This window comes from Crocodylus porosus, unplaced genomic scaffold (genome assembly GCF_001723895.1).
Source record: "Crocodylus porosus isolate Cpor-Errol unplaced genomic scaffold, CroPor_comp1, whole genome shotgun sequence".
Classification (NCBI taxonomy): domain Eukaryota; kingdom Metazoa; phylum Chordata; order Crocodylia; family Crocodylidae; genus Crocodylus; species Crocodylus porosus.
The window spans coordinates 53,290,009-53,312,214 of NW_017728931.1; the positions used below are offsets into that span (position 1 = coordinate 53,290,009).

Sequence of the window (22,206 nt, forward strand, 5' to 3'; positions counted from 1 at the left end):
TTACCTCTTTACCTTTAATGCTTAGACAGTGTGGAGTAGGCTGTTCTCCTCATCATGTGCTTGTCAGTACAACTGAGAATCTGTGAGACCTTTTTTTTTTTTTTTCATTGCTACAGTGTAGAGCTGGAAGTGCACTTTGACATTTTTAGAGGAAAGGAAAGAGCAAGAACTGAGCTGGTCTATACAGTACTAGACAGTGGGTGTGTAAAACATGCTGCTCAGCATGACTTGGAGTATTTGCTTTGAATTCTGTGGAATGGGGGGCAGGATCTGCCAGTCTATGTGCACTCCATCTGCTGATAAAGCAAAGGGTGGTACATTTAGCGAGCCTCTCTCTCTCTTTAGCAGGTTAATCTTCACAGAGCCTTTCTGGCTGATATATCCAAAGAGGGCTCATCTAGCTCAGCTTCAGGAGATGTAAGGGATACCCAGTCGCAGTGTCTGGAGTGCTTTCTAACATGCGTGTGTGAATACAGTGATTGTTAGGCAAATGTCTTTCTGTATGCAGTCTGATAATAAAATGTGAGTGCAAAATTTAGAAGCCAGCTCATGTAGTGTAACTTGTGTGAGGAAATCTCTGGAGTAAATGTCTCTTACGAATGTTACAAAAACAAAACAAACCCAAAACTGCACCCATTTCACAAAAGAAGGCAGTTTATTTTGTGTAGTTTTAATAAATGTATAGTTCAATATTATCTTTAGCCTAACGTGTATTTTTAGAGCCTTCATGGTTCATGCATTTCAGCCAATAATGTCTTTGGCCTTTTCCATTACAATATAAACATATCTATATGTAAACAGTTGCACTTTGAAAGCTTCACAAATCTTACTATTCTCTATGTTAGCCTAAGTTAAAATTGTGTGTCTGAGTATTTTGCTTATATAAATCTGCCATTTAGGTCTCTTTCTTTACAAAGAAAAAAATATGTAATTTATATTTGTAAACTATTTTCTATTTGCAACATATGTACCTCATGTTTTGCCATCTTCCTTCTCATACCAAAAGTCTTTCTCAAATCCTAATCAGCTGTCAGACTTCCCTTATACATTAGCTATCCTAAACTTCGCCTAGTAGAATAAGTTTATTCCAGGTAGGTTGTAACCTTTGTGGTCTTAATTTTACCTGGAGTGTGTGAAGATGGTCAAACCATTAAAAATGTGACTCACAATAGAAACAGCTTGCCCAATAGCATGCATTGTGAATTAACCAATCCTTCTCTGACACCTTCATGTTTAATAGAAAACACAGCAACAAGATGATAGCGTGACAATGGCAGCAGCTGCACAAGACCGAAGTTTGAAAAAAATGATTAAAAAATAGCTTCCCTGCAAAGTAATTTGTAATGTAAGCTTTATTACAAAAATACTGTAGGTGGACACAGTATCCTAGAAATTAAATTTGTGCTTGAGTATAGTAAAAGATGGTTTAGATTTGATATGACATTCCTAATCACTTACAAGCGGCACAGTTATAGGCAAGTGAATGATCTCTTCCACTTGTGAAGATAAATGTTATATCAGACCAAACTGCTATTAGAATTATAATGTTTTGTCATGTGGAAAAAACCCAACAACTGATTGCTCATTAAATAGTAGAGTCTGGCTGTAAATGCTTGTGTGTAGAAGGGGTTAGGGCTTTTTGGCTGATGGCAAGCACATGCTTTTAATTTCTACAGGTTCTGTCTGTCTGTTCTGAATGAAGCTTTTCAGGGAAGGCATCTTCCCATGTGTAACAAGTTACAGGATTGGAGCCATCTGACACTACCAATGTGTTTACCATCTGAATCAGACTTAAATCCCAAGTTTTGAGAGCATACTATGTTGAAAGTTTTAACTTGTTTTCAGGTCCCCTGAAGATTAGAGGGAGAAGGTATTTCAGTCTAGTATTGAAGAATGAATGTGTGCATGTCTGCTCATGCAATTTGAATGTTGTTTCACGAATTGTTTGATTTTTGACAGAGAGAAGGAGCAGGAAAGGGAAGAACAGTTAATGGAAGACAAGAAAAGGAAGAAAGAGGATAAGAAAAAGAAGGAATCTGCTCAGAAGGTAACTTTTTTGATATTTCAGTACTCCCTTTCCCTAAATGTTGGGTATGCCGAATCATGTTCAGCAAAAATTTTCCTTTTGGTTTTTTTTAAACCTGATTCTTCGTAAAAATATTTCCCTTTCTGAAATAAGATGATGCCTGATTTTTTTTGTATTAGTTCACTTAAACTGCAAGTTCTGCAGTAGGTTTGGAGTTTCTTTTGTTATTTTTAGAAGGCTGGGGGAGGATAGGTAGTAATTTTTATGATAATCAAAAGCACTAGTACTCTGAAGGTGCTGCATACTGATTCTTCTGATCTTTGCACCTTCAGCTATTCATTCACACTTGTGAAATTTGTCTAGCAGCTCAAAACTTATGTTTTGGAGAGTAAAAATAAGTGTGGAAATTTTATGTCAAGGGCCCACAAAGGAGTGGGAGTAAGTAGAGTATTTAGTAATACCCTCCCTCCCCCCACTGTTTCTGATTTAAAAAAAAATAATTTCAACATTTGCTCTAGAAAACAATTTCATGTAACACTTGCTGAAATGTGAAGATTGGGGCAGGTGAATTGTAACCAGTTGTTACCAAAAATGGTTTCTGGGGCAAAATTTAAAAAAACTTTTCAGGAACGGACTACAAAAACAAAAATCTTGTACCAGTGTGGCCTGTATGCAACGTTACTATTTGTTTTGGTTTTTTTAATATACACACCTGTTTAAACTCAAGAACAGAAAGCTACCCTAGTGTATTCTGACTTGCTGTCTTTTAGTTCCTTAAGCACCAGAAAAGCCTATCCTTGAGGAAGATCTCTGCTGGTTTCGTTTCTGTGCACTTAGTAAATTCCTGCTGAGGGAGGGCTATGCTGAAATTTTTTCTTGCAAGTTTCAGTTTGTTCCAATTTTAGCTTTTTTGTAACTTAAATTTTTGTACTAATTTAACTGCATTGGTTCATCTATTTATAAGTTTAACAATTGATTTAATTATATCATTTCAGTTCCTAGTGTGGCTGCAGTTAAATTGAAGTGCCAACAGTATAAAAGTATTAATATCAATATATCTTGTTCCAGTAAATTGCTGGAAGATCTGGTTTGTTTTATCCGAAGATCATAACAAGAGACATCCATGCCTGCAAAATAGGGTTTCTTTATACCACCTAACAATTTTACTTCCTTATCACTACTTAACTGTGAGATCTCTAAAACAATGCAAATTGCATATTTCAAGTAATGATGTACACAGACAAGAACTGCTTCATTTGTACTCTGTAAGAAGAAATAGCCTGAGGGAAGTATACTGGTATTCAGTGTTATAATAGTAATTTGGAAATTTGTTACAAAAAATTGGGCTGCTTTTTTAAACTTCCCTAGAAACTCTCAGGTACTGAGAGGGGGAAGCGAGGAAAGAAGTATCCAATTGAACTTTTTCAGAAAACTTTTGGAGCTTGATAACTTCATTGTTGGAACTTGTTCAGGGCTCAGAATTCTAAATGCTGTTTTTACCATGCTGCACACTGCCTGTCTGAAAAAGCAGTCGTACTGCCTCTAGTAGCTGGCAGTTCTCTTGTCCAAATCCTGGGTGAAGTGACCCCTGCGTGCGTGTCTGCCTTCTAGAAGCCAGTCTGACAATCTGAAAATACTTGGGAGTAAGGGGGCAAAAGTCTTTTAAACTAGAGCACTGTATATTCATACTGAGTAACATTTGTACAGTAGTCGGGGAAACAGTTATTAGGACCTCTATGGTTTCTTTTTTAGACAGTGTTCATAATGGTAGGGAGGTTATTTAAATGAGTATTTTTTGTATGAAATATTTTTTTTACTGGCTAATGATACCTGGTTCGTGGCAGGAGTCTTATGTGCAGCTCTGCATAACAAAATGCCTGCTGTTTGATTTTTTGATTAAAATTATAAACAAGTGGCTGGAAGATTTTTTTAAATTTTTTTTTTTTTTTTTTTTGTGGGGTAAGGGGAGATTTCTTTCATGCTTGTCAGAAGATGTTAGTGTCTGAAGTCTGCTCCTTTCTTGTCAGCATAGTCCCGCCAAGTGCTGGCAGTCCAGGTTTCCCTCAGGTAAATGGCTCTTAAGCTTTGTAGTGCAGTTAGATATCTTATCATTTGCAGCTTGGAGTGTTGAATAAGAACAAAAAGGGAGATTTGCTTTCTCAGACTAATAAAGTAAACCTGGCAGCATTATAGGTTGGGATTTTTGTTTTCTTTTGGTCTTCCTCAAGTAAAAAAGTCATAGTTGTGTCCTTTACTATTTTTTATGTGTAGATAGAGGATGGGAAATCGTTTGAAATGGAACACACTTTAAGACATGCATGTGTGTTTTTGCTAGTCTAGGGTAAAAGGAAATCTGGTTTGAGAGGCAGCATGTTTTTGCTGCATCATCTAGGCCAGTGATTCTTATCCAGGGTGTCAGGGCCCCCTGGAGTGCTGCCAGGTCCTTTGAAGGGTGCCACAAGGTTTGAGGAGACAAGTGATTTGTGAGCTGATAAGCAGAAAAGCTGAGTAGATAAATTCCTTCTCAGACTTGTCCCTGCCTGGATGATCCCCCACCGCTACTGCTCAGCTCCTCTGCAAGGAGGTAAGCACTGTAACATATAAATTAGTTTTTGAAATGTGGTGCCACTCAATTCCCAGAAGTTATGGGTAGGGTGTCTTGAGTCCAGTGAGGGGTGTTTTGATTCCAAAAATGTTGAGCCACGTATATAGACTGAAGTTACAGAGCTAGGGAGATACGGCTTTTTATACTTCGGGGTATATGCCATTTCATGCATCCAACAGATCCTCTTTCGAAAGTGGAACAGTGTCATGAGCAATTGAGGCATGTGTTTCCTTTTATTGTTCTTTACTGTACAAAAGGGATCTGGCTAGGTTTGTACAAAAATAAATTGCCTTTACTTTTGCTTTCATTATTCTGTGCTGCGACTGTACCATCTAGAATTATGGACTGGTTCAGCAATTTCTTTAAAGAAGAGGTAACATAAAGCCTGACACATGACAGTCTTAGGGGTTTTCCCTTATTCTGTAGAGGAGCTCATGACTAATAGGTGCAAAACATGCCACAATACAAAGAATTTCAGAGAATGTTCTAGTGGCATTTGATTCCTCTGTAGCTAGAAGTCTAGGCTGTTGGGGAAAATGCAGAAGTACAGCAAAAGCAAAAATTGAGCCAATTTGGGGGATGATGGCTAGCCTTCTGGTAAGTCTCCTCTAGGAAGCCTGCTACATTCAGGAAAATGTTAAATCTGGAGGTGTTGTAGGTATTACAGATTTTTGCAGAAGAGGAGTAGGGAAGAAGGTGAATGGGAAAATAACAGAGATGGTTTCTTCCACTTAGATTTGTGCCTGCAGGCAGCTTCTTGCCATTGATAAGGTACCATGGGTGCTAACACATGCTGTAGTATCTGACATTCTCTACGTTTAGTTTTCATTTTGCTCTGCCATTTGTTAAAGGAGATCTTTCCTCTAAAAATTGTAAAAAGGCATTGTGGGAGTAATAGTTGTTTGTGCTTTAAAATGTTACAGTTCTTGGTAGGGGGAAAATACTGCTGATCATCATCAATGAAGCAACTTCCTTCTATAGCCTCTCTGCAAGTATTACATCAGTAGTTGGAGATGATAATAGTCCCAAGTACTCTTGAAGACTTTCTCTGCATTTATCTAAGCAAGTTAGCTGATGAGAAGTCTAAAAAGTTAATTTTTTATCAGACTGATTAAGTCTTGTACTAATAAGTGAAGGCTACAACGTAGAACAGCTCGATTCTTTGCAAAGAACCTTGGTTATTTTTACTTTTATTTATGTTCTTGTTTTTAATTTGCAGGTCACAGATCAAAAAACCAAAGGTAAGAGACTTAATTGCTTTGGATCTTGTCCTTGTCCTTGACTAAAATTCTTGAATGAGAAAGGGAGGAAGACTAATGTTCCAAGTGGAAGTATTGCTGAATGAAGAATCAGCAGAAACAAAAGCTATAACCATCAAAAAGAAGATGAGGTAACATTCCCTATCAGCCCTTAAAATGTTTGGAGAAGAAAAGACTTTTATGAATAAATTAATGCCTTGTTGCTGGAGACTATATCTCAAGAAGAGGCTAATGATGAAAATTCTTCAAAAGTCTAGTTTTCCAGAAGTGTAGCCACTTCCTGAAACAGACAAGGCATGTGGAAAGGAAGAGGAAGAAATACTATTTTATGAAAGAACACCAAAATGACCGTATTGAATTTTTACTTTAGCCAGCACGCTGAATTTAAGTGATGATGAAAGATTAAGAGATAGGAAAGCGCAGAGACTTGACTATCAAATGAAGAGTCAAGGCAAGGATGATGGATAAATATTGAATTTCTCAAAGTGTTTTTTAAAATAAGCTTGAACTTGATTTGTACCTCATTGCTTTTAAAGTAGTGTGGAGAAGCAGCCATGAAAAAGACAGCAGAGGGGTATGTAGAAGTGATTTGACTTTACAACTAAAATATTTTTCTTTCATTATGGGGCAGTGAAGTGTAGATTGGCATGTCAGAGATCCTAATCTCTAGCTGTTCACAGAAATATATTTGGGATGCAACATATTCAGTTGCTGTGAAAGAATTCCTGTACCTGATTGTGGTGGAGTAAATTGCCTCAGGTTTAACTCCTTAGTAAACTGACTGTGTTGCAAGGAATGGAAACACAAATAGCTCTTTCCAAGTTGCCTGCCCATAGTGTATTTTATAACAGCACCTGGCCCTTATGATTGATGACCCAGTTTATACTGACCAAATGGCAACCTCAGGATGAAATTAACTACAGAAGCACACCCACAGCCAGTACAGCAGGGTAAATTATACTGGTTTATATTTACTCCTTGTTTGCTGACTCATTCCATAGTATGTCACATGCTTGCTTCACTTTTACTGTGGAATAGTCATTTTATTCTATAGTAAACATGGTTGGTCCACATCTTTGGCTTCATGTTAGACAGTGTAGAGAATAGAGGAGCGCAGGTACACCATTTCTGGAACCAGTTAAATGCATGAAGACAGCTAAGTTAAGTGAAAGACTGAGGTCCTCCTAGGGTTCTCACTTTTTTGCTGCCGTTATTTCATCTCTACTGAAAGGTCCTCAAAGAGGCTACTTACCACTACATACAAACCCCATCTTGATTGCCTGTCTTCAGTCCTTGTAAAAGCCATTCCCAAGTAAGCTAAAGTGAGCTGCTTCAGCACAAGTCCTTTCCTTCGTTAAGGCCATCTGCCGAAATCATTTGCGGGGGTGGTTCCCACTGAGGTAATGATGAAAGTTTACTATTTTGCTGTAGAATCCTAGTGAAGATCAGGCACAGGTAATCTTCACTTAAGTCTTACTAGATCAGGTCAACAGTATGCCACCCCACCTGGCTTTGATGGAGGCAAGCCATGGTGGAATCAAGGCTTTATCACTTATTGTCATTTAGTTTTCTTGCTGGGAAAGAACTTACATTAGCTATCCCAATAAAATTAAAATTTAAGAAATACTATCCCTTTTGTGTAGTGAAAACATAAACCTAGTGAGCAAGGCAAAAGCTTGGGATCTAAATTCAGATTCCTCATGTGGTGGCCCAAAATACTGCTGCTAAAACAACCAAAAATTGAGATGGGGCAGGAAAACTAGCACCAACTTTGCATTAATCACAAATAGTCTGGAATTAAAACTTACCTTTACTCAAGAAAGTTCTCTGCCAACTCCTGCTTCTGTCCCTAGATGTTTCATAGAATTTCATAGACATTAGGGCTGGAAGGGACCTTGGACAATCGAGTCCAGCCCCCTGACCAAGGGACAGGAAGTCAGCTGGGGTCATAGGATCCCCATAGGCATCCAAATTTCTCTTGAAGGTGTTCAATGTAGGTGCTTGAACCACTTCTGATGGCAGGCTATTCCAGACCTTGGGGGCTTGGACAGTAAAGAAATTCTTCCTTATGTCCAGCCTGAAACAGTCTTGTAGGAGTTTATAACCGTTCAACCTTGTCATTCCTTGGGGCGCTCTGGTGAGCAATTGTAAAAATTCAGGTGAGAAAGTCGGTGGGGCTAGGATTTTATCCCTGCTGTCTCAGTAATTTGTGGAGGAGGGAGGAAAATAGGCGGAAGTAGCATATTTATGTAACTAGGCTGGTTTCTTGATTGGGTTGAAGTTGCACAGTACTCTGAGAGGAGTGGATGTATCAAAGTTGAACCACAATGAATTCTGAAGTCTGTTTTGTTATTATTTTAATTTACAAAATTTTGAATGTCTTTCCTTTTATTTTCAGTGCCCGAAGTGACGAAACCAAGTTTAAGCCAACCAGTGGCCGCCAGCCCAATTGGCAACTCTCCATCGCCACCAGTCAATGGTGGCAACAATGCCAAAAGGGTGGCAGTGCCGAACGGACAACCGCCAAGCGCCGCCCGCTACATGCCTCGGGAGGTGCCGCCGCGATTCCGTTGCCAGCAGGACCACAAAGTGTTACTGAAACGTGGGCAGCCCCCTCCGCCATCCTGTATGCTCCTTGGGGGTGGGGCAGGGCCTCCTCCCTCAACAGCACCTGGAGCAAACCCAAGCAACGCACAACCAGTGACAGGAGCACTGCTGCAGAGCGACAGTGGGACTGCAACAGGTATGGACGCTTAGCCATAGAAGGATTGTTCAAAAATTGTTCTCACATATTTTATGACATAATGTATTAACTTTTTCTGAAGTTTAGGAGTTTTATTTTCTGCTTTTAGTGTAACTCTTTCCAGATAGCGCTGGGCTTTTAACTTCTTTAAGATACTGATTTGTTTCATGAAAAACTGAATCATCAGAGTTGCTACATTGGAGCAAAGCAATAGGCCATATAACCTGGTGCTCTATCCTTATTTCTGATAGTAGCTAGTCTGTCTCTAGGGGGTTGTGCCCCACTCTGCACAGTAATATACCCTGTTGACAAAACACTACTGTGGAAGCAGATATCGGTTAGAAACTATCCCTTAGTTTATGATCTGAAATAGTGGTGTTGGCCTGCAGCACCCAAAGGTTCAAGTGAGTGTGCTGAAGCCAGGTCATAGGCCAGATCAGATCTTATGCCCCAGGATTGGGCCATGCACTGCTAAATTGGGACCCCACAACCCCAGGTAAGGGTGGGGGAATGAAATTAAATACAAGATCACATGAAAGGTGCTATAAAGATAAATGTTCTTGATCAGATGATACCATTACAGGTCAGTGCAGCAAACAGCAAAATCTTGTAGGCTCCATATAAACTTGGTAATGTATGTGCTTATTTTATCTTCCTAAGGATCAAAGGAAGCAGATATCAGTGAAATAAGGGGGTTACAGTAGGTTTGTTTTCTGAAAGTTGTCTTCAGTACTTTAGGAACAGCTTCCCGTTCTTTGGCTATAGCCCTCGGTATCAGAAGAACTGTTTGTTTCCAAGTGCTATTCAGTCTTTGTACTTTAAACAAATAATGGTGTTTGAGGGTGAGGTTGCTTGGGGCTGCTCTTACCTGTGTTTGCAGTTTTAGCACTGTGTTAACTGTCCCTTGATGTCAACTCCCTTTTTATACAGTAGACCCAACTCTGTTTGCAGATTTTCCTTTTAGATTACCATTCTCTTCTAAGGTCCCTCTGATTGTATCCAGGGCAGAGCCAGGGTCCGACTCAAATCTTTACCAACTAACACACTAAAATATAGGAAGATCCAGTTTACATGTGTTATCACTGATAGTAAAAGAAATTCAGCCTGCATTCAAAGCCTTTTTCCCCCTTGTGTATTCAAGTGAAGTTGTACAAATGTTAACTAACATTTAGCATAGGAAGGTCTTAGTGAAATATTCACTTCCTGAGAAGTGGTCTGTCTTTTTGGAAGTCACTGCCTACATGAAACCTTTGCACTTGCATCACAATTCTTCCTCTGTGCCATGATAAACATGCTTTTAGATAAAACAAGCAGAAACAGCAACATTTCAAATAAAAGCATATTGAAGGATTTCATAATAGGTCATCTTGTGCAGATGGATCTGTTTCTCACAATTGGGATCTACAGTTTTCTTCTAGAAGAGTGACATGCTTATTTGACAATATTTCCCAGTAGGTGAACATTGTTAGTGTGCTTTCTGTCCAGAGTCGGTTATACTTAAGATGGGCAAGATAATTGAATAATACAGACCTTTAATTTTGTTGATTTTTAAATCTGAACGAGACTAGGAGATTTTGACACGTATCTTCTAGATATTTAAGTTACTACCTTTGCCTCTTATGAGCCTCTGTCATCACTTTAATGTTAAATATTTCCCCGCTGTATATGCAGCTAGTGGGTTGGATCCTACAACTGTTATCTTAAATAAAAATTTCTTCAAAAGCTTCTAGAAAATTATTGAGAAGTCAGAAGCCTTTGAATAGCAAAGCTTCTGCAGCTGTATGATAGAGAATTTAAAAAGTAGAACAGAAAATGAAATAATATATAATGTACTAATACTTGTTACTTATTTTATGCTAAATCTCTCCAGAACTCAAGATTTCAGGGTTTGGGGGAGGTTTTTTGCTTTGGCGTGGTTTGGGGGGTGAGGAAGGGTTTACCGAAAAGTAGTTACTTCTGTTGACACTAATAGATTTACACTGATGTTAGCAGAGATGAGAAACCTAAAACAGACTTATTCACTAGCCTTGGCAGCTAGTTTCAGCACCATATTCCCTAGATTTCTACTGAGCAAATTATTTAATCCAGAGCTGCCTAACTTACGGGTGGCTGTAGGCTACACATCCTCCCCGCGCCTTGCCCTGTGCTGCATGGCAGGTACCCACCCCATGTGGAAAAGCTCGAGAGAATCCAGAGAAGAGCCACTTGTATGATCAAAGACTTGCAAGGCAAGCCATACGAGGAAAGGTTGAGGGACTTGGGCCTCTTCAGCCTAAAAAAAGAGAAGGCTGAAAGGGGACTTGGTACCAGCTTACTGCTTTATCAGTGGAGTACATCAAGGGCTCAGTTAAATAACTGTTCACCAGGGCACCATTGAGGAAAACCAGAAGTAATGGCCACAAACTTGTGGAAGACCATTTCAGGCTTAACAGTAGGAAAATCTTCTTCACAGCCAGGGTGTCCAGTCTGTGGAATAAACTCCCTCCAGAGGTGGTGCAGTCATCTACCCTGGAAATCTTCAAGAGGAGACTGGACAGTCATCTTGCTGGTGTCACCTGACCCCAGTTGTCTTTCCTGCCTAGTGCAAGGGGGCTGGACCCAATGGTCTTGTGAGGTCCCTTTCAGCCCCCATACAATCTATGAATCTGTGGCAGGTGCTGCCTCCACTGCACGGTGCCAGTACTCCCATGCCCTGCTGTGCCACATGCCCCTCCCCCCACTCACCACTTCTGCCATAATGCCCGATGCCTTGCAGGCCATATCACATTGCCCCAGCCTGCAGTCACACCACATCACCATGCCTTGCCCCCAGAGGTGGGGCCAGGAAGCAGAAGTTGGAGGATGGAGGAGGAACAGAGAGACTTTGGCAATGGCAGGAGTTAGGAGCTCTCAGGGACCAGATATAGTCCATGTGCCTCCAGCCGGACAGCCTGGTTTTAATCCAGTGCTGAAAAAGCGTAGAACTAATGAGCAGAGTAAGTTGTGGCTTCTAACAAGTAGTAGCTGACCCCATAATAGCAGTTCTTCTGATGGCGAGAGTAAAAGTTTCTTTAGTAAATAAATTCATTTGTGTGGATAGGTTCTTTAAAATGTGCATCTTCTCTTCACATTCCAGTACAGGATGTTGCTCTGTTTTTACAATCAGGGTATTTGTGAAGGGATATTTTAATACTCTATTTGAGTATTATCTGTTGTAGCAGTCATTGATTTTTCAGCCTCCCTAACTGTTTGGAATTTAGCAGTGCCCTGTTGAGAAACACTGAGTTGAAATCTAGTTGGTGCCAGATGAGGGTGATGGGGGCAGGACCTCACCCCACCATGCTCTGCTTTTTCCACAGTCTGCCCCCTCCCTGCCCCTGATGAGTACTTGAAGGAGCAAGTGCAGCCTCTGCCTTTGCTACTGCATTTCCAGTGATTCTGATGCTGGTGTCTGGAATCGCATCTGCCTCCAGCCCCGGGAGCATGGATGCAGTGGTGGGGTTAGGGGGATGAGCTGGACTGAAAAGTGCAGTCATGTGTCCCCCCCTCATGCACATGCACAGCAGTTCACACTGCTGAGAGCACAGGGATGACCAGGATGAGGTTGTTGGGAGGCAAGTAGCAGCCAGCCACGACTTGTCTGCAGTGTGATGGGGCACCCAGCTTCAGGGGGGAGGAGAAGTGGTCACTACTTCCATCACAGGTGCTGGGGACTGTGGCATTTTTGGAAGGTTCTTGCAGCACCCTGAGGTGCTTCCCCATCCCAGTTGAGAATCACTGATCTAATCCCTTCATAGAAGTGCAGGCTTCTACTAAACAATCTCATGGTTTCTCAGAGCCTTCAAGAGAGGCTATGGCATTTTGGGGTTATTGTTTCTTTTTAACATCTATGAGAGGCAGTAACCTAAGCCAGAAGTGGGGGTTTGGGGGGTTTTATTTGCTTTTGCACTCCGGGCATTTATTTTTGACCTTCCTCACAGCTTTCCTTGCCAGTAAAAGCAGTACAGTGCTGTTTGTTCAATTCAAGTTCATCCATAGCCTATTTTCACCTCGGATGAGTAACTTACCTTCTCTCCATCACATTCATTTCTAGGTAAGATCATCTTAAAAGCTAAGGGAGCCCCTAGCCAGTTTTACAAGGACAAAGCCCTTCTCTTAAATTCCCAAAACGACTTGAGGACATAGTATGGTGATAAAAATATGAGGACAAGCAGTTTCTTTTCAACATTTGTCTAAATAGATCAAAGCATATTCTGAGAGTTGCCGGCATCCCTGTCTTTGAGGTTTTTAGAACATGCTCATTTAGGTGCAAGGCAGCCTCTAGAGTGCATCTACAAAATGCTTTTACTATCAGAGTGTACACAGAATTGCTGCTGAGAGTGGCAATCATATTTTACAGGCAACATTCCTCCAGTTTGAGGGCGAGCCCTGCAGTCTTTAACTAGTCTCCTCAGTCTGCCTTTCTAGATGGTTCTTGCTGATCCTTTTCTCAAGCTTTGGAGCCCATACTTGCAACTGGATTTCCAGTACATTTCAGTATGGAGCCATGTTCCCTGTTGTTGTGGCACCCCCCCAGAATTATTTTCCCCACTATATCAGGGTTAGGTTAGTCCATCAGGGTTAGGTTGGACTCTGAAGGGTGTGAGCTGCATATCCTCCATAACCTTACCCTGATAGTTTAGTAAGGGAAGGTGAAAACAATTTTGTTCGCCTTTGGTTAACACTTACCAAAAGGTTCAAGGTTTGATATAGAGTGTGTATGTATCCTTACCAACAAGAAATTAAGTTATAGACTGGCAACTCGTTTATCTACTGAAAATTTGGAAATCGACTAAGAGAGAACCCATCAAATTGGTTAATGAGCTGAAGAGGTATAAAATGTATGCTGACAGCAGTTTTGTTTTCTAATTAAAATATCAGTAAGTAAAAATTCCTATTATCTTTATTCTTGGATACATAAAGTTAGAGTTTTTTTTTAACCATGGAAGCATGTGTAACAAGATTGCATTATTTTTAGAGGGGTGTGACTTACCTTCAGGGCAGCTGCTGTCACACCAGACAGTACCCAGATAGTAGTGCATATGAAGTCGAGTTGACCATGATACAGATATTTCTACAGATTTCATGCCTCACCAAATGAGCTCGCCTGAAAGCACAGAGTTACCACAGTGGTACCAAGACTCATTAGAGAAGATCTTCATGTAGAAAGAATTGGAAAGTTCAGCCTTCACATAAGGAAGCCTTTTACAGGAAGTCTTAGGTCCCTGTGGTCAAAACATCCAGAAAAATGACAAGTAGCATCAAATGGAGAACATGACTTACCAGGCTCATTTTTAAAGAGTAACACCAGGGGGACAGTACAGATTGCAAGGACGAGGTTGCCAGAATGCTTTAGTACCAACAGTGAGTGACATAATTTCATAGATGTGGTTTGCCATGAACCCAGTATTGACTGTGCTAGTGTTGCAGTGGAATTAATTCATGTCATATCTGATTTAAGTCTGTTCAGGTCTCGTAGAGTGTTTGTGCTAAATTCGGCAATGAAATAAATGTTAGAATAAGATGGCTATTGAACGAAGGTGCAAGTAAATAGCTAGCTTAGTTTAGTTTACCTCTGGACTGATCTGACATTCAGTAACTTTTCAAAACTATTGTAATTTGTACAGTGAGGGGAGGAAGGGAATTTGTAGTTTGAAAATCAACTAGGAATTGGGCACACAATGAACTAAGGAGTGGATAATTTTAACTCTACAACCGTTCTGGTAGGTACTTTTTTCTGCAACGTCCTCTGCTTCTCCAGTCACAGAATACTTTGCACCTTGTTTGCATAACTAGGGAATGCTGATTTTAGTATACGTTTCATTACTTTAATTATACATTCACAGATGTGAATTTTCTTTACTGTTGAATTTTGCTCAGTAACTACAATAATTTTCTTGAACTGATCTTGAAAGATTTCTCTTTTGGGTCATCCCTGGTTATTGTATTAACTTCAGTGTAATCCATTCACGTGTTAGTTAACTTTTTAAGTAACCAGGCATGTTAGTAAAAAGTGCCAGACATCAGTAAATTTAAGTGTGTACAAAATCATGGGGAGGGATTTTGTGAAATACTGCTTTTTAGCAAGAGTCTCATATGCCATTTTTCACAAAATATTCTTCTAAAGACAGCTTGGAAGGTTTTGGAAAACTGTGTTTATAAGTGGAAAGGACAATTGGTGGTGTCTGTAATTGAGGTCTTCAAAGGACTTGTCAATAGTAACGCAGAGCAATGACCTTTTTCTTCTTAGATTCAACAATTGGAGGTGCTGCTGCTTCAAATTATGCAAATTCCACTTGGGGTCCTGGAGCCGCCTCCAACAACGGCACCAATGCCAACCCAACTCACATCTGGGACAAGGTGATTGTAGACGGGTCTGACATGGAAGAGTGGCCTTGTATTGCCAGCAAAGACGCTGAGTCTTCTTCAGAAAACACCACCGACAACAACAGTGCCTCAAATCCTGGCTCAGAGAAGAGCACTCTGCCAGGAAGCACCACTAGTAACAAAGGAAAAGGAAGCCAGTGCCAGTCTGGAAGCACTGGGAGCGAATGTAATCTTGGGGCCTGGAAATCTGACCCCAAAACTAAATCTGTTCAATCTTCCAACCCTGCTGTGGAGAGTAACAATGGACTAGGAAATTGGAGGAATATGACTGGGCAGGACAGAATCGGCACCAGTTCTGGCTTCAGCAACTTTAACCCAAATAGTAACCCATCTGCTTGGCCAGCACTGGTTCAAGAGGGCAGTTCTAGGAAAGGGACTTTGGAGTCTGATAATGGTAACTCCAATGCACAGATTAGCACAGTAGGTCAGACCCCTAGGGAACAGCAGTCAAAGATGGAAAATGCGGGTGTTAACTTTGTCTCTAGCAGAGAACAGGCTCAAATTCATAACACTGATGGACCAAAAAATGGAAACACTAACTCCTTGAACTTAAGTTCGCCAAACCCTATGGAGAATAAGGGAATGCCCTTTGAAATGGGCTTGGGGAACCCCTCCAGGAGCACTGATGCCCCTTCACAAAGCACTGGAGAAAGAAAGCCTGGGAATGTTGGATCTTGGGGTACAGCTAGGGGGCCTTCTGGAACTGACACAGTCTCTGGACAAAGCAATTCTGGAAACCACGGGAACAATGGAAAGGATAGAGAGGACTCCTGGAAAGGAGGTTCTGTACAAAAACCTAATGGGTCAAGAAATGATTCGTGGGATAACAATAACAGGTCTACGGGTGGTGGGTCTTGGAACTTTGGCCCTCAGCACTCAAACGAAAGCAAATGGGGTGAAGGGAACAAATTGACATCTGGGGTCTCTCAGGGAGAATGGAAACAGCCGTCTGGGTCTGATGAACTGAAGATTGGAGAATGGAGTGGTCCAAACCAACCAAATTCTAGCACTGGAGCATGGGACAATCAAAAAGGCCACCCTCTTCCTGAAAACCAAGGCAATTCCCACGCTCCCTGTTGGGGAAGATCTTCCAGCTCTGCAGGAAGTGAGGTTGGAGGTCAAAGCACTGGAAGTAACCACAAAGCAGGAAGTAGTGACAGTCACAATTCTGGACGCCGATCATACAGGCCTACACATCCTGATTGCCAGGCAGTCTTGCAGACTTTGCTGAGCAGGACTGATTTGGACCCTCGTGTGCTTTCAAACACTGGCTGGGGCCAAACTCAAATAAAACAAGATACTGTGTGGGATATTGAAGAGATGCCACGGCCAGAGGGGAAATCTGATAAAGGAACTGAGGGGTGGGAGAGCTCTACCACACAGACAAAGAACTCAGGGGGCTGGGGGGATGCACCCAGCCAAAGCAATCAAATCAAGTCTGGATGGGGTGAGCTCTCAACCCCAACAGAGTGGAAGGACCCCAAAAATACAGGAGGGTGGAATGACTACAAGAACAACAATTCTTCTAACTGGGGAAGTGGAAGACCAGAAGAAAAACCATCCTCCTCTTGGAATGACAACTCCAACAAGGATCAAGGGTGGAGTGGACGGCAACCTAATCAAGGATGGTCTTCAGGAAAGAATGGTTGGGGAGAAGAGGTTGACCAAACAAAAAACAGTAATTGGGAAAGTACAGGAAACAAACCAGTGTCGGGTTGGGGTGAAGGTGGACAAAATGAGATTGGGACTTGGGGTAATAGTGCAAATGCAAATGCTGCTTCAAAGGGTGGATGGGATGATTGTAAAAGAACTTCAGCATGGAATGAAGCTGGTCGACAGCCCAACTCCTGGAACAAGCAGCAGCAGCAGCAGCACCAGCACCAGCAGCAGCAGCAACAACAACAGCAGGAGACTTCTGGCTCCTGGGGTCCACCACCACAAACTCCAGGTAATGGGCGACCTCCAAATCCAAACTGGAACAGTGGGCCACAGCCATCTGCCCCCAAGGATGAGGAACCCAGTGGCTGGGAAGAACCTTCTCCACAATCGATAAGTCGGCAAATGGATATTGATGATGGCACTTCAGCCTGGGGAGACCCCAGCAGTTATAACTATAAGAATGTGAACCTGTGGGATAAGAACTCTCAAGGAGGACCGGCCCCACGAGAACAGTCTCTGCCTACTCCAATGACTAGCAAATCAGCTGCATCAGGTACTTTTTTACCTCCATGAAACAAGATGTCTAAATGTTTGTGCATTCTTCTGATCTTTAATAGTTTTGATCCATTAGCAGACTTAAACTCTTATGTAACTGTTTGGCTACACATACAATTATGATTTATTTGTAATGTGATTGTACTCTGAAGAGTAGGTGTGAAAATAGAACCACTACATTCCACATTTTATTGTCTCTAAATGACTTCCATCTGAATGCTGCTCAGCTTACAAGTAAAAGGATATGTTCTTTCTCTGACAGCCCTGTAAACTCAACCTGCGATCTGAGAGACGAGACATATTCTTACTGGATTATACATCAGTACCAGGAAAACATTATACAGGCCAAATTTTGCCTTCCTCTACACCTGTTTTAAAAAAAAAAACAACCAAAAAACCTTAGTTTTCTCTAAAGGAATTGCCTTTGTTATATTGAAAAAAACAGATCCTTTGCTATGAAATTGGAATTTAGGTGACAAATGTGACTATGCATGAGCCATGTATTGGCCTAGTTAACTGTCTTGTATTCATTGGTTCTGCCACGCTCGGAAGAACAAATAGAGGCAAAAAAAGATGTTTTTGATAACGCAGATGTCATATATGGATTTCACAGGACGTATATTAACGTGGCATTCCAGAGTCACTTTTTGAACAGTATTTAGTTTTATGTATACTCTTAAATTTATCCTGGTTTTTCAGACTATTAAACCTTAGATACTAACAACTTGTCAGGGGAAGAGTTGTTTAATGAATTAATTCCTCATCTGAATCAGTGGTAATATTGTTTCTCTGTAGCACTGCTATTGAATGTCCTCTTCTGTTCATTCCTAAATGGAATTAAATGCCTGCACTGACTGTAGTGTGGAGAAGTTCTAGTGCACTTTTTGATAGCTTGAGCTACACCAGATAGTCAGCTCTATCTAAAGGCAGAAATAGTACACTGTTCATTATTTTGAGCTGAATAGCAATGGGCAATTCATTTCATAACTGTTCTGTAATGAAAACTCTTTCTCCTTTGTGCAGTCTGGAGCAAAAGCACACCACCTGCTCCAGATAATGGTACGTCCGCCTGGGGTGAGCCAAATGAAACTAGTCCCGGGTGGGGTGAAGTGGATGATACAGGAGCATCGACTACAGGCTGGGGGAATGCACCCTCCAACACCCCGAATGCCATGAAACCTAGTGAGTATAGGCCACACACAAGCTATTTCTTTCATGATTCTATGGCTTTGTAATATCTGACTTTTGGGTATGGGTGAGCCAGGTGTATGTAGTGTCATCTTTTCCCAGTGAGAACTAGAAGGAACACTGAATGTTCTTTAAGATACTGATGAAGGCTGTCTGAATAAAGTACTTGTAGTGACTAGAAGCTATGAAAAGCAAAGGGGAACTATGTTTATTATAAAGTTTTGTATACAGCTATGATACTTATGGTAATGACATAGTTCTACCTCTACCTAAGAGCAGTTGGTTGCTTTTTCTCTCAGCAGCTTCTCCCGGGCTACACACCTAAGTACTTAATGTTGAGGAAACTGTTAGGCATGAAAATTGCTTATACCTCTTAAGAAAATTATTCAGGCCTTTTTTGCACCCAGCCCAAGAAAGCTGAACTTTTCAGTCATTTACTCATCATGTTTGAATCATCAGTAAATGAGCTCCTGCTGAGCTTGAGGGGAAAAAAAAAAATTTTGAAATTAGGATACTGATATGTACAGTTTTGTTTACAAAAAAAAAAAATATTTCTCCCAGCAAAGGCTGGTTCATGCAGTTTCTTTCTGGTTTTTTTTCTGTTAAAACAGGGAAATCTAAATGCCCCACTCCCCATCCACACACTTTTTTTTGCTTAAGGAAAAAAGACTAAAAAAGTATTCTGAAACTTTGCTCCAAATTTGTAATTCTGGTCAAGATTTTTGGATTCAGCCCCTTGTAGAGGCACGTGCCATAGTAAATCCTTTGGTTCCAGTGTCTGATTCTGTGCTCTTCTTCTCCCCTTACACTCCTCCTTATTTTTCATCTTTCTGTTCTAATAGGTAGCTGCCGCCTCCTCTGTGAATCTGTGAGAGCACAGGAGAGGGTAGGAATAGGTGGGTCTGAGACTGAGATTGGAGGTGGCAAGAGCTGAAAAGCTAGTTGCAGGGGATGGAGGTGAAAATAAAGATGAAAGAAAGATTTTGAACTAGTGGGGTTGAAGGAAGTAGATGGATGGCATAGAAAGGCCTGGTAAGTAGTCTAATGTACAGAGGGAAAACTGGGATTAGTTGGATAAAGAGCCAGAGAGATGAGGATCATGAGATTGCATGAGAACCAGAGAGAATAAGAGCAAATAAGGAGTGGGAGTGTGGCCAGGGGGGAGGCCACTAGAACCTGGGGTGACAGAAGGGAGAAATCAGAAAGTAGGTGGTAGAATCAAGATGGGTTGGAAATGTAACTGGGTGTGGAATAGAATGTGATTTTTACTGGGACTGGGTAGGGCAAGGAGAGTGAAAGCAGGAGACCTGGGTAGTTAGATCTGTGAATCTAGAAGAGGGGTCGGCAGTTAATTGAGCCCACTGTTCACATAGGGAGTTTTGGGGAGCTGTTCCAGACTGGGTCAGGAAGGCCCCCTTTCCCACCCCTGCAGCAGCTCACCAAATCGCCCTGTGTGGGTGGGTGGGCAGAGAGCTAGCAGCAGGTTCAGCAGGGGTAGTTCAGCTGGGGACCCAGCAGCACCTCCAGGCCACCATTCTACCCCGAGGAGGAGCTTGGGCAGATGCCCCCATCCCCAGCGGGAACCAGCTGGCTGCATCAACAGGTGATGCTGGTACCCACCCCACATTGCTTCTGGCGCTCAGGCTGGGAGCTGGTGTAAGCTGTAGCAATGTGCTGTAGGTGTGGAATGATTGGGGTGAGGTGATGAGAGAGCTCTGCCCACGATGAGTGGTGGTGGCCAGTACTGGGCTCCAGGAAGAAGCGGGACCTAGCAGGGGACATGCTTGCTGCTTCCACAGCCCTTCTTGCTGTGGCCACCTAGAGCCTCTGCCAAAGCTGCTGTGCAGCTCCTTCCTGCCACCACCACCAGTGCTACCTCCAGGCTGTTCCGCTGCTTGTCTGGCAGGCCCAGTAGGGAGGAGCCATAGGGAGACCCTGGTGTTGGGCTCCAGGCCAGAAGGGCCCTGGCAGCGGCAAACATGTCTACTCCTGGCACCCAACACTAGCCACTGCTGTTCATCATGGGTAGGGCTGCCTCTCTCTCTCTTTCTCTCTCCCTTCCCCCCCCTCCTTCCCCACATCCCCACAACTTACACCAGCTCCTGGACTGTGCACCAGAAGCAGCACAGGGCAGGCGCTGGCATCAGCTGTGAACGAAGACAACAGGTTCTCGTTGGGGATGGGGTGTCCACTCAAGTCTGCAAGTGACATTGTCCCATCAGTTTATCAGCTGCGGTCCTGGGTAGTCACCTTATGCGCAGCAGGAACTTACTTGCAGTGTGTGATAGTGACAGTATTAGGACAGATTGAAACGGCTAGAGATGTTCTACTTGAGAAGTGAATGAGAGTAAGAGCCCAGGAAATCATACTCCATTCCAGGCTCGGGAATGGAACTGAGGATTTAGGAGTCTCACCATTCCTGAAATGTCCCGTTTCCTTTTGATTCTGGTCTGCATTGTCTAGCAGTTTCCAAACTAGGGGTCATGGTTCAAAATTGGTTCCTAGTGCTTAAGAATAGGGTCTCATGCTACACGTATTGTTACCTGGATGGGCTTAAACTAAGTAAATGCAAGCAGTAATAACCTGTTGTGGTCACAGCCCAATCTTTTTGGGCTATGAACCTATTTCTAGTTTAAGTGGCAAAGGACTGTGTGGTGTAGGAGCTGGCAAACTATAGCTCGCGGGCCACATTCAGCCTGTGGAGCCTTTAGATCCAGCTTGTGGAGCTGTGGTTTCATTTCTTCAGCATTTGGCAGCAGGGGACTCTGCCTATGCTGTGCCACAGTTGGGCACCCAGGGCTTTGGCGAAGGGGGACCCCACCCTCTGCTGCATTGTACCTGCTTGGCAGAAAGAAGTTGAGGTAGCCAGGTCCCTAGTCCCCATCCATCTCAGAGCTGGGCTGTGTTATGCTGGACTCCTTCATAAAATATTGCGGACCCTGCTGTAGTCTGTGCAACCTAGATGATAAACCATATGTACATCAGTATGATGCCACCTGATGGAATTCATGTTTTACAGAAATTTGTTTTACAGTTTTTGAAAAAATACAGAAATTACATAGGTTGCGTGCACATTTACCCTAAAAGCACATTATTACGGTTGCAATGTCAAACACTCAGAAGTTATGAAATGTTAGAATTAAGGTTACATGTACAATTGTAATAGTTTTTAATTATCTAATAATAGACTTTTTTCCACAGGCCACCTGCTATATTCCATCCATAAAATGGAGAGTGATTACCTAACAACCACATAATCTTGCTTTCTTCTTACTAAGTGTATAGCCATAGATCTTATTTACTGTCTGTTTTTCAAACCCTGCACTGAAGAAATAATTGTTAATTTTCCTCATTGCCTCTTCTGTGGTATTCATTGCTTTCCTTGACACTCCTGTGAGATGGATGGGTATTAAACCCATGTTGGAGATGGTGAACATAAACAGAGAGATTAATACAAAAAGTATATAGCTAATTTTCAAATTCCAAATTGAGGTACCTGAGGCCTGATTTTTTTCTTCTTTATCATACTTAACATTTCATAGCATTTATAGGACCTAAGTGCAGTTTCTGTTGACTTCAGTAGCAGCTACAAGCACAAAATAATTATTTTCTTTTATTTATTTATTTGATTTTTACACTGCCCTTCCCAAAAAAAGGCTGAGGGTAGCTGTAGTAAAATAAGATGAGTCCTAAAATGAGAGAAAATGTTAAAATAATAGACTAGTTCCCCAAGCAGTACTCCAAAACCTAATCCCGCTGCAAAAGG

At 41.8% G+C, this 22,206-nt stretch overlaps 1 protein-coding gene across 6 annotated transcripts in view; it reads left to right on the plus strand.

The window, feature by feature from the left end:
- TNRC6B (trinucleotide repeat containing 6B) overlaps window positions 1-22,206 on the plus strand; it is a 174,128-nt gene that overhangs the window by 117,466 nt on the left and 34,456 nt on the right. Inside the window, exons 6-10 of one of the 6 annotated variants that reach the window (XM_019544975.1) lie at window positions 1,960-2,047; window positions 5,851-5,872; window positions 8,289-8,633; window positions 14,902-17,250; window positions 18,276-18,434. In XM_019544975.1, the coding sequence (XP_019400520.1) occupies window positions 1,960-2,047; window positions 5,851-5,872; window positions 8,289-8,633; window positions 14,902-17,250; window positions 18,276-18,434 (2,963 nt within the window). Of the gene's footprint in view, window positions 1-1,734; window positions 2,048-5,850; window positions 5,873-8,288; window positions 8,634-14,901; window positions 17,251-18,275; window positions 18,435-22,206 lie in introns of those variants that run through there. The other 5 variants (XM_019544972.1, XM_019544970.1, XM_019544971.1 and 2 more) reach the window with 5 other exon arrangements.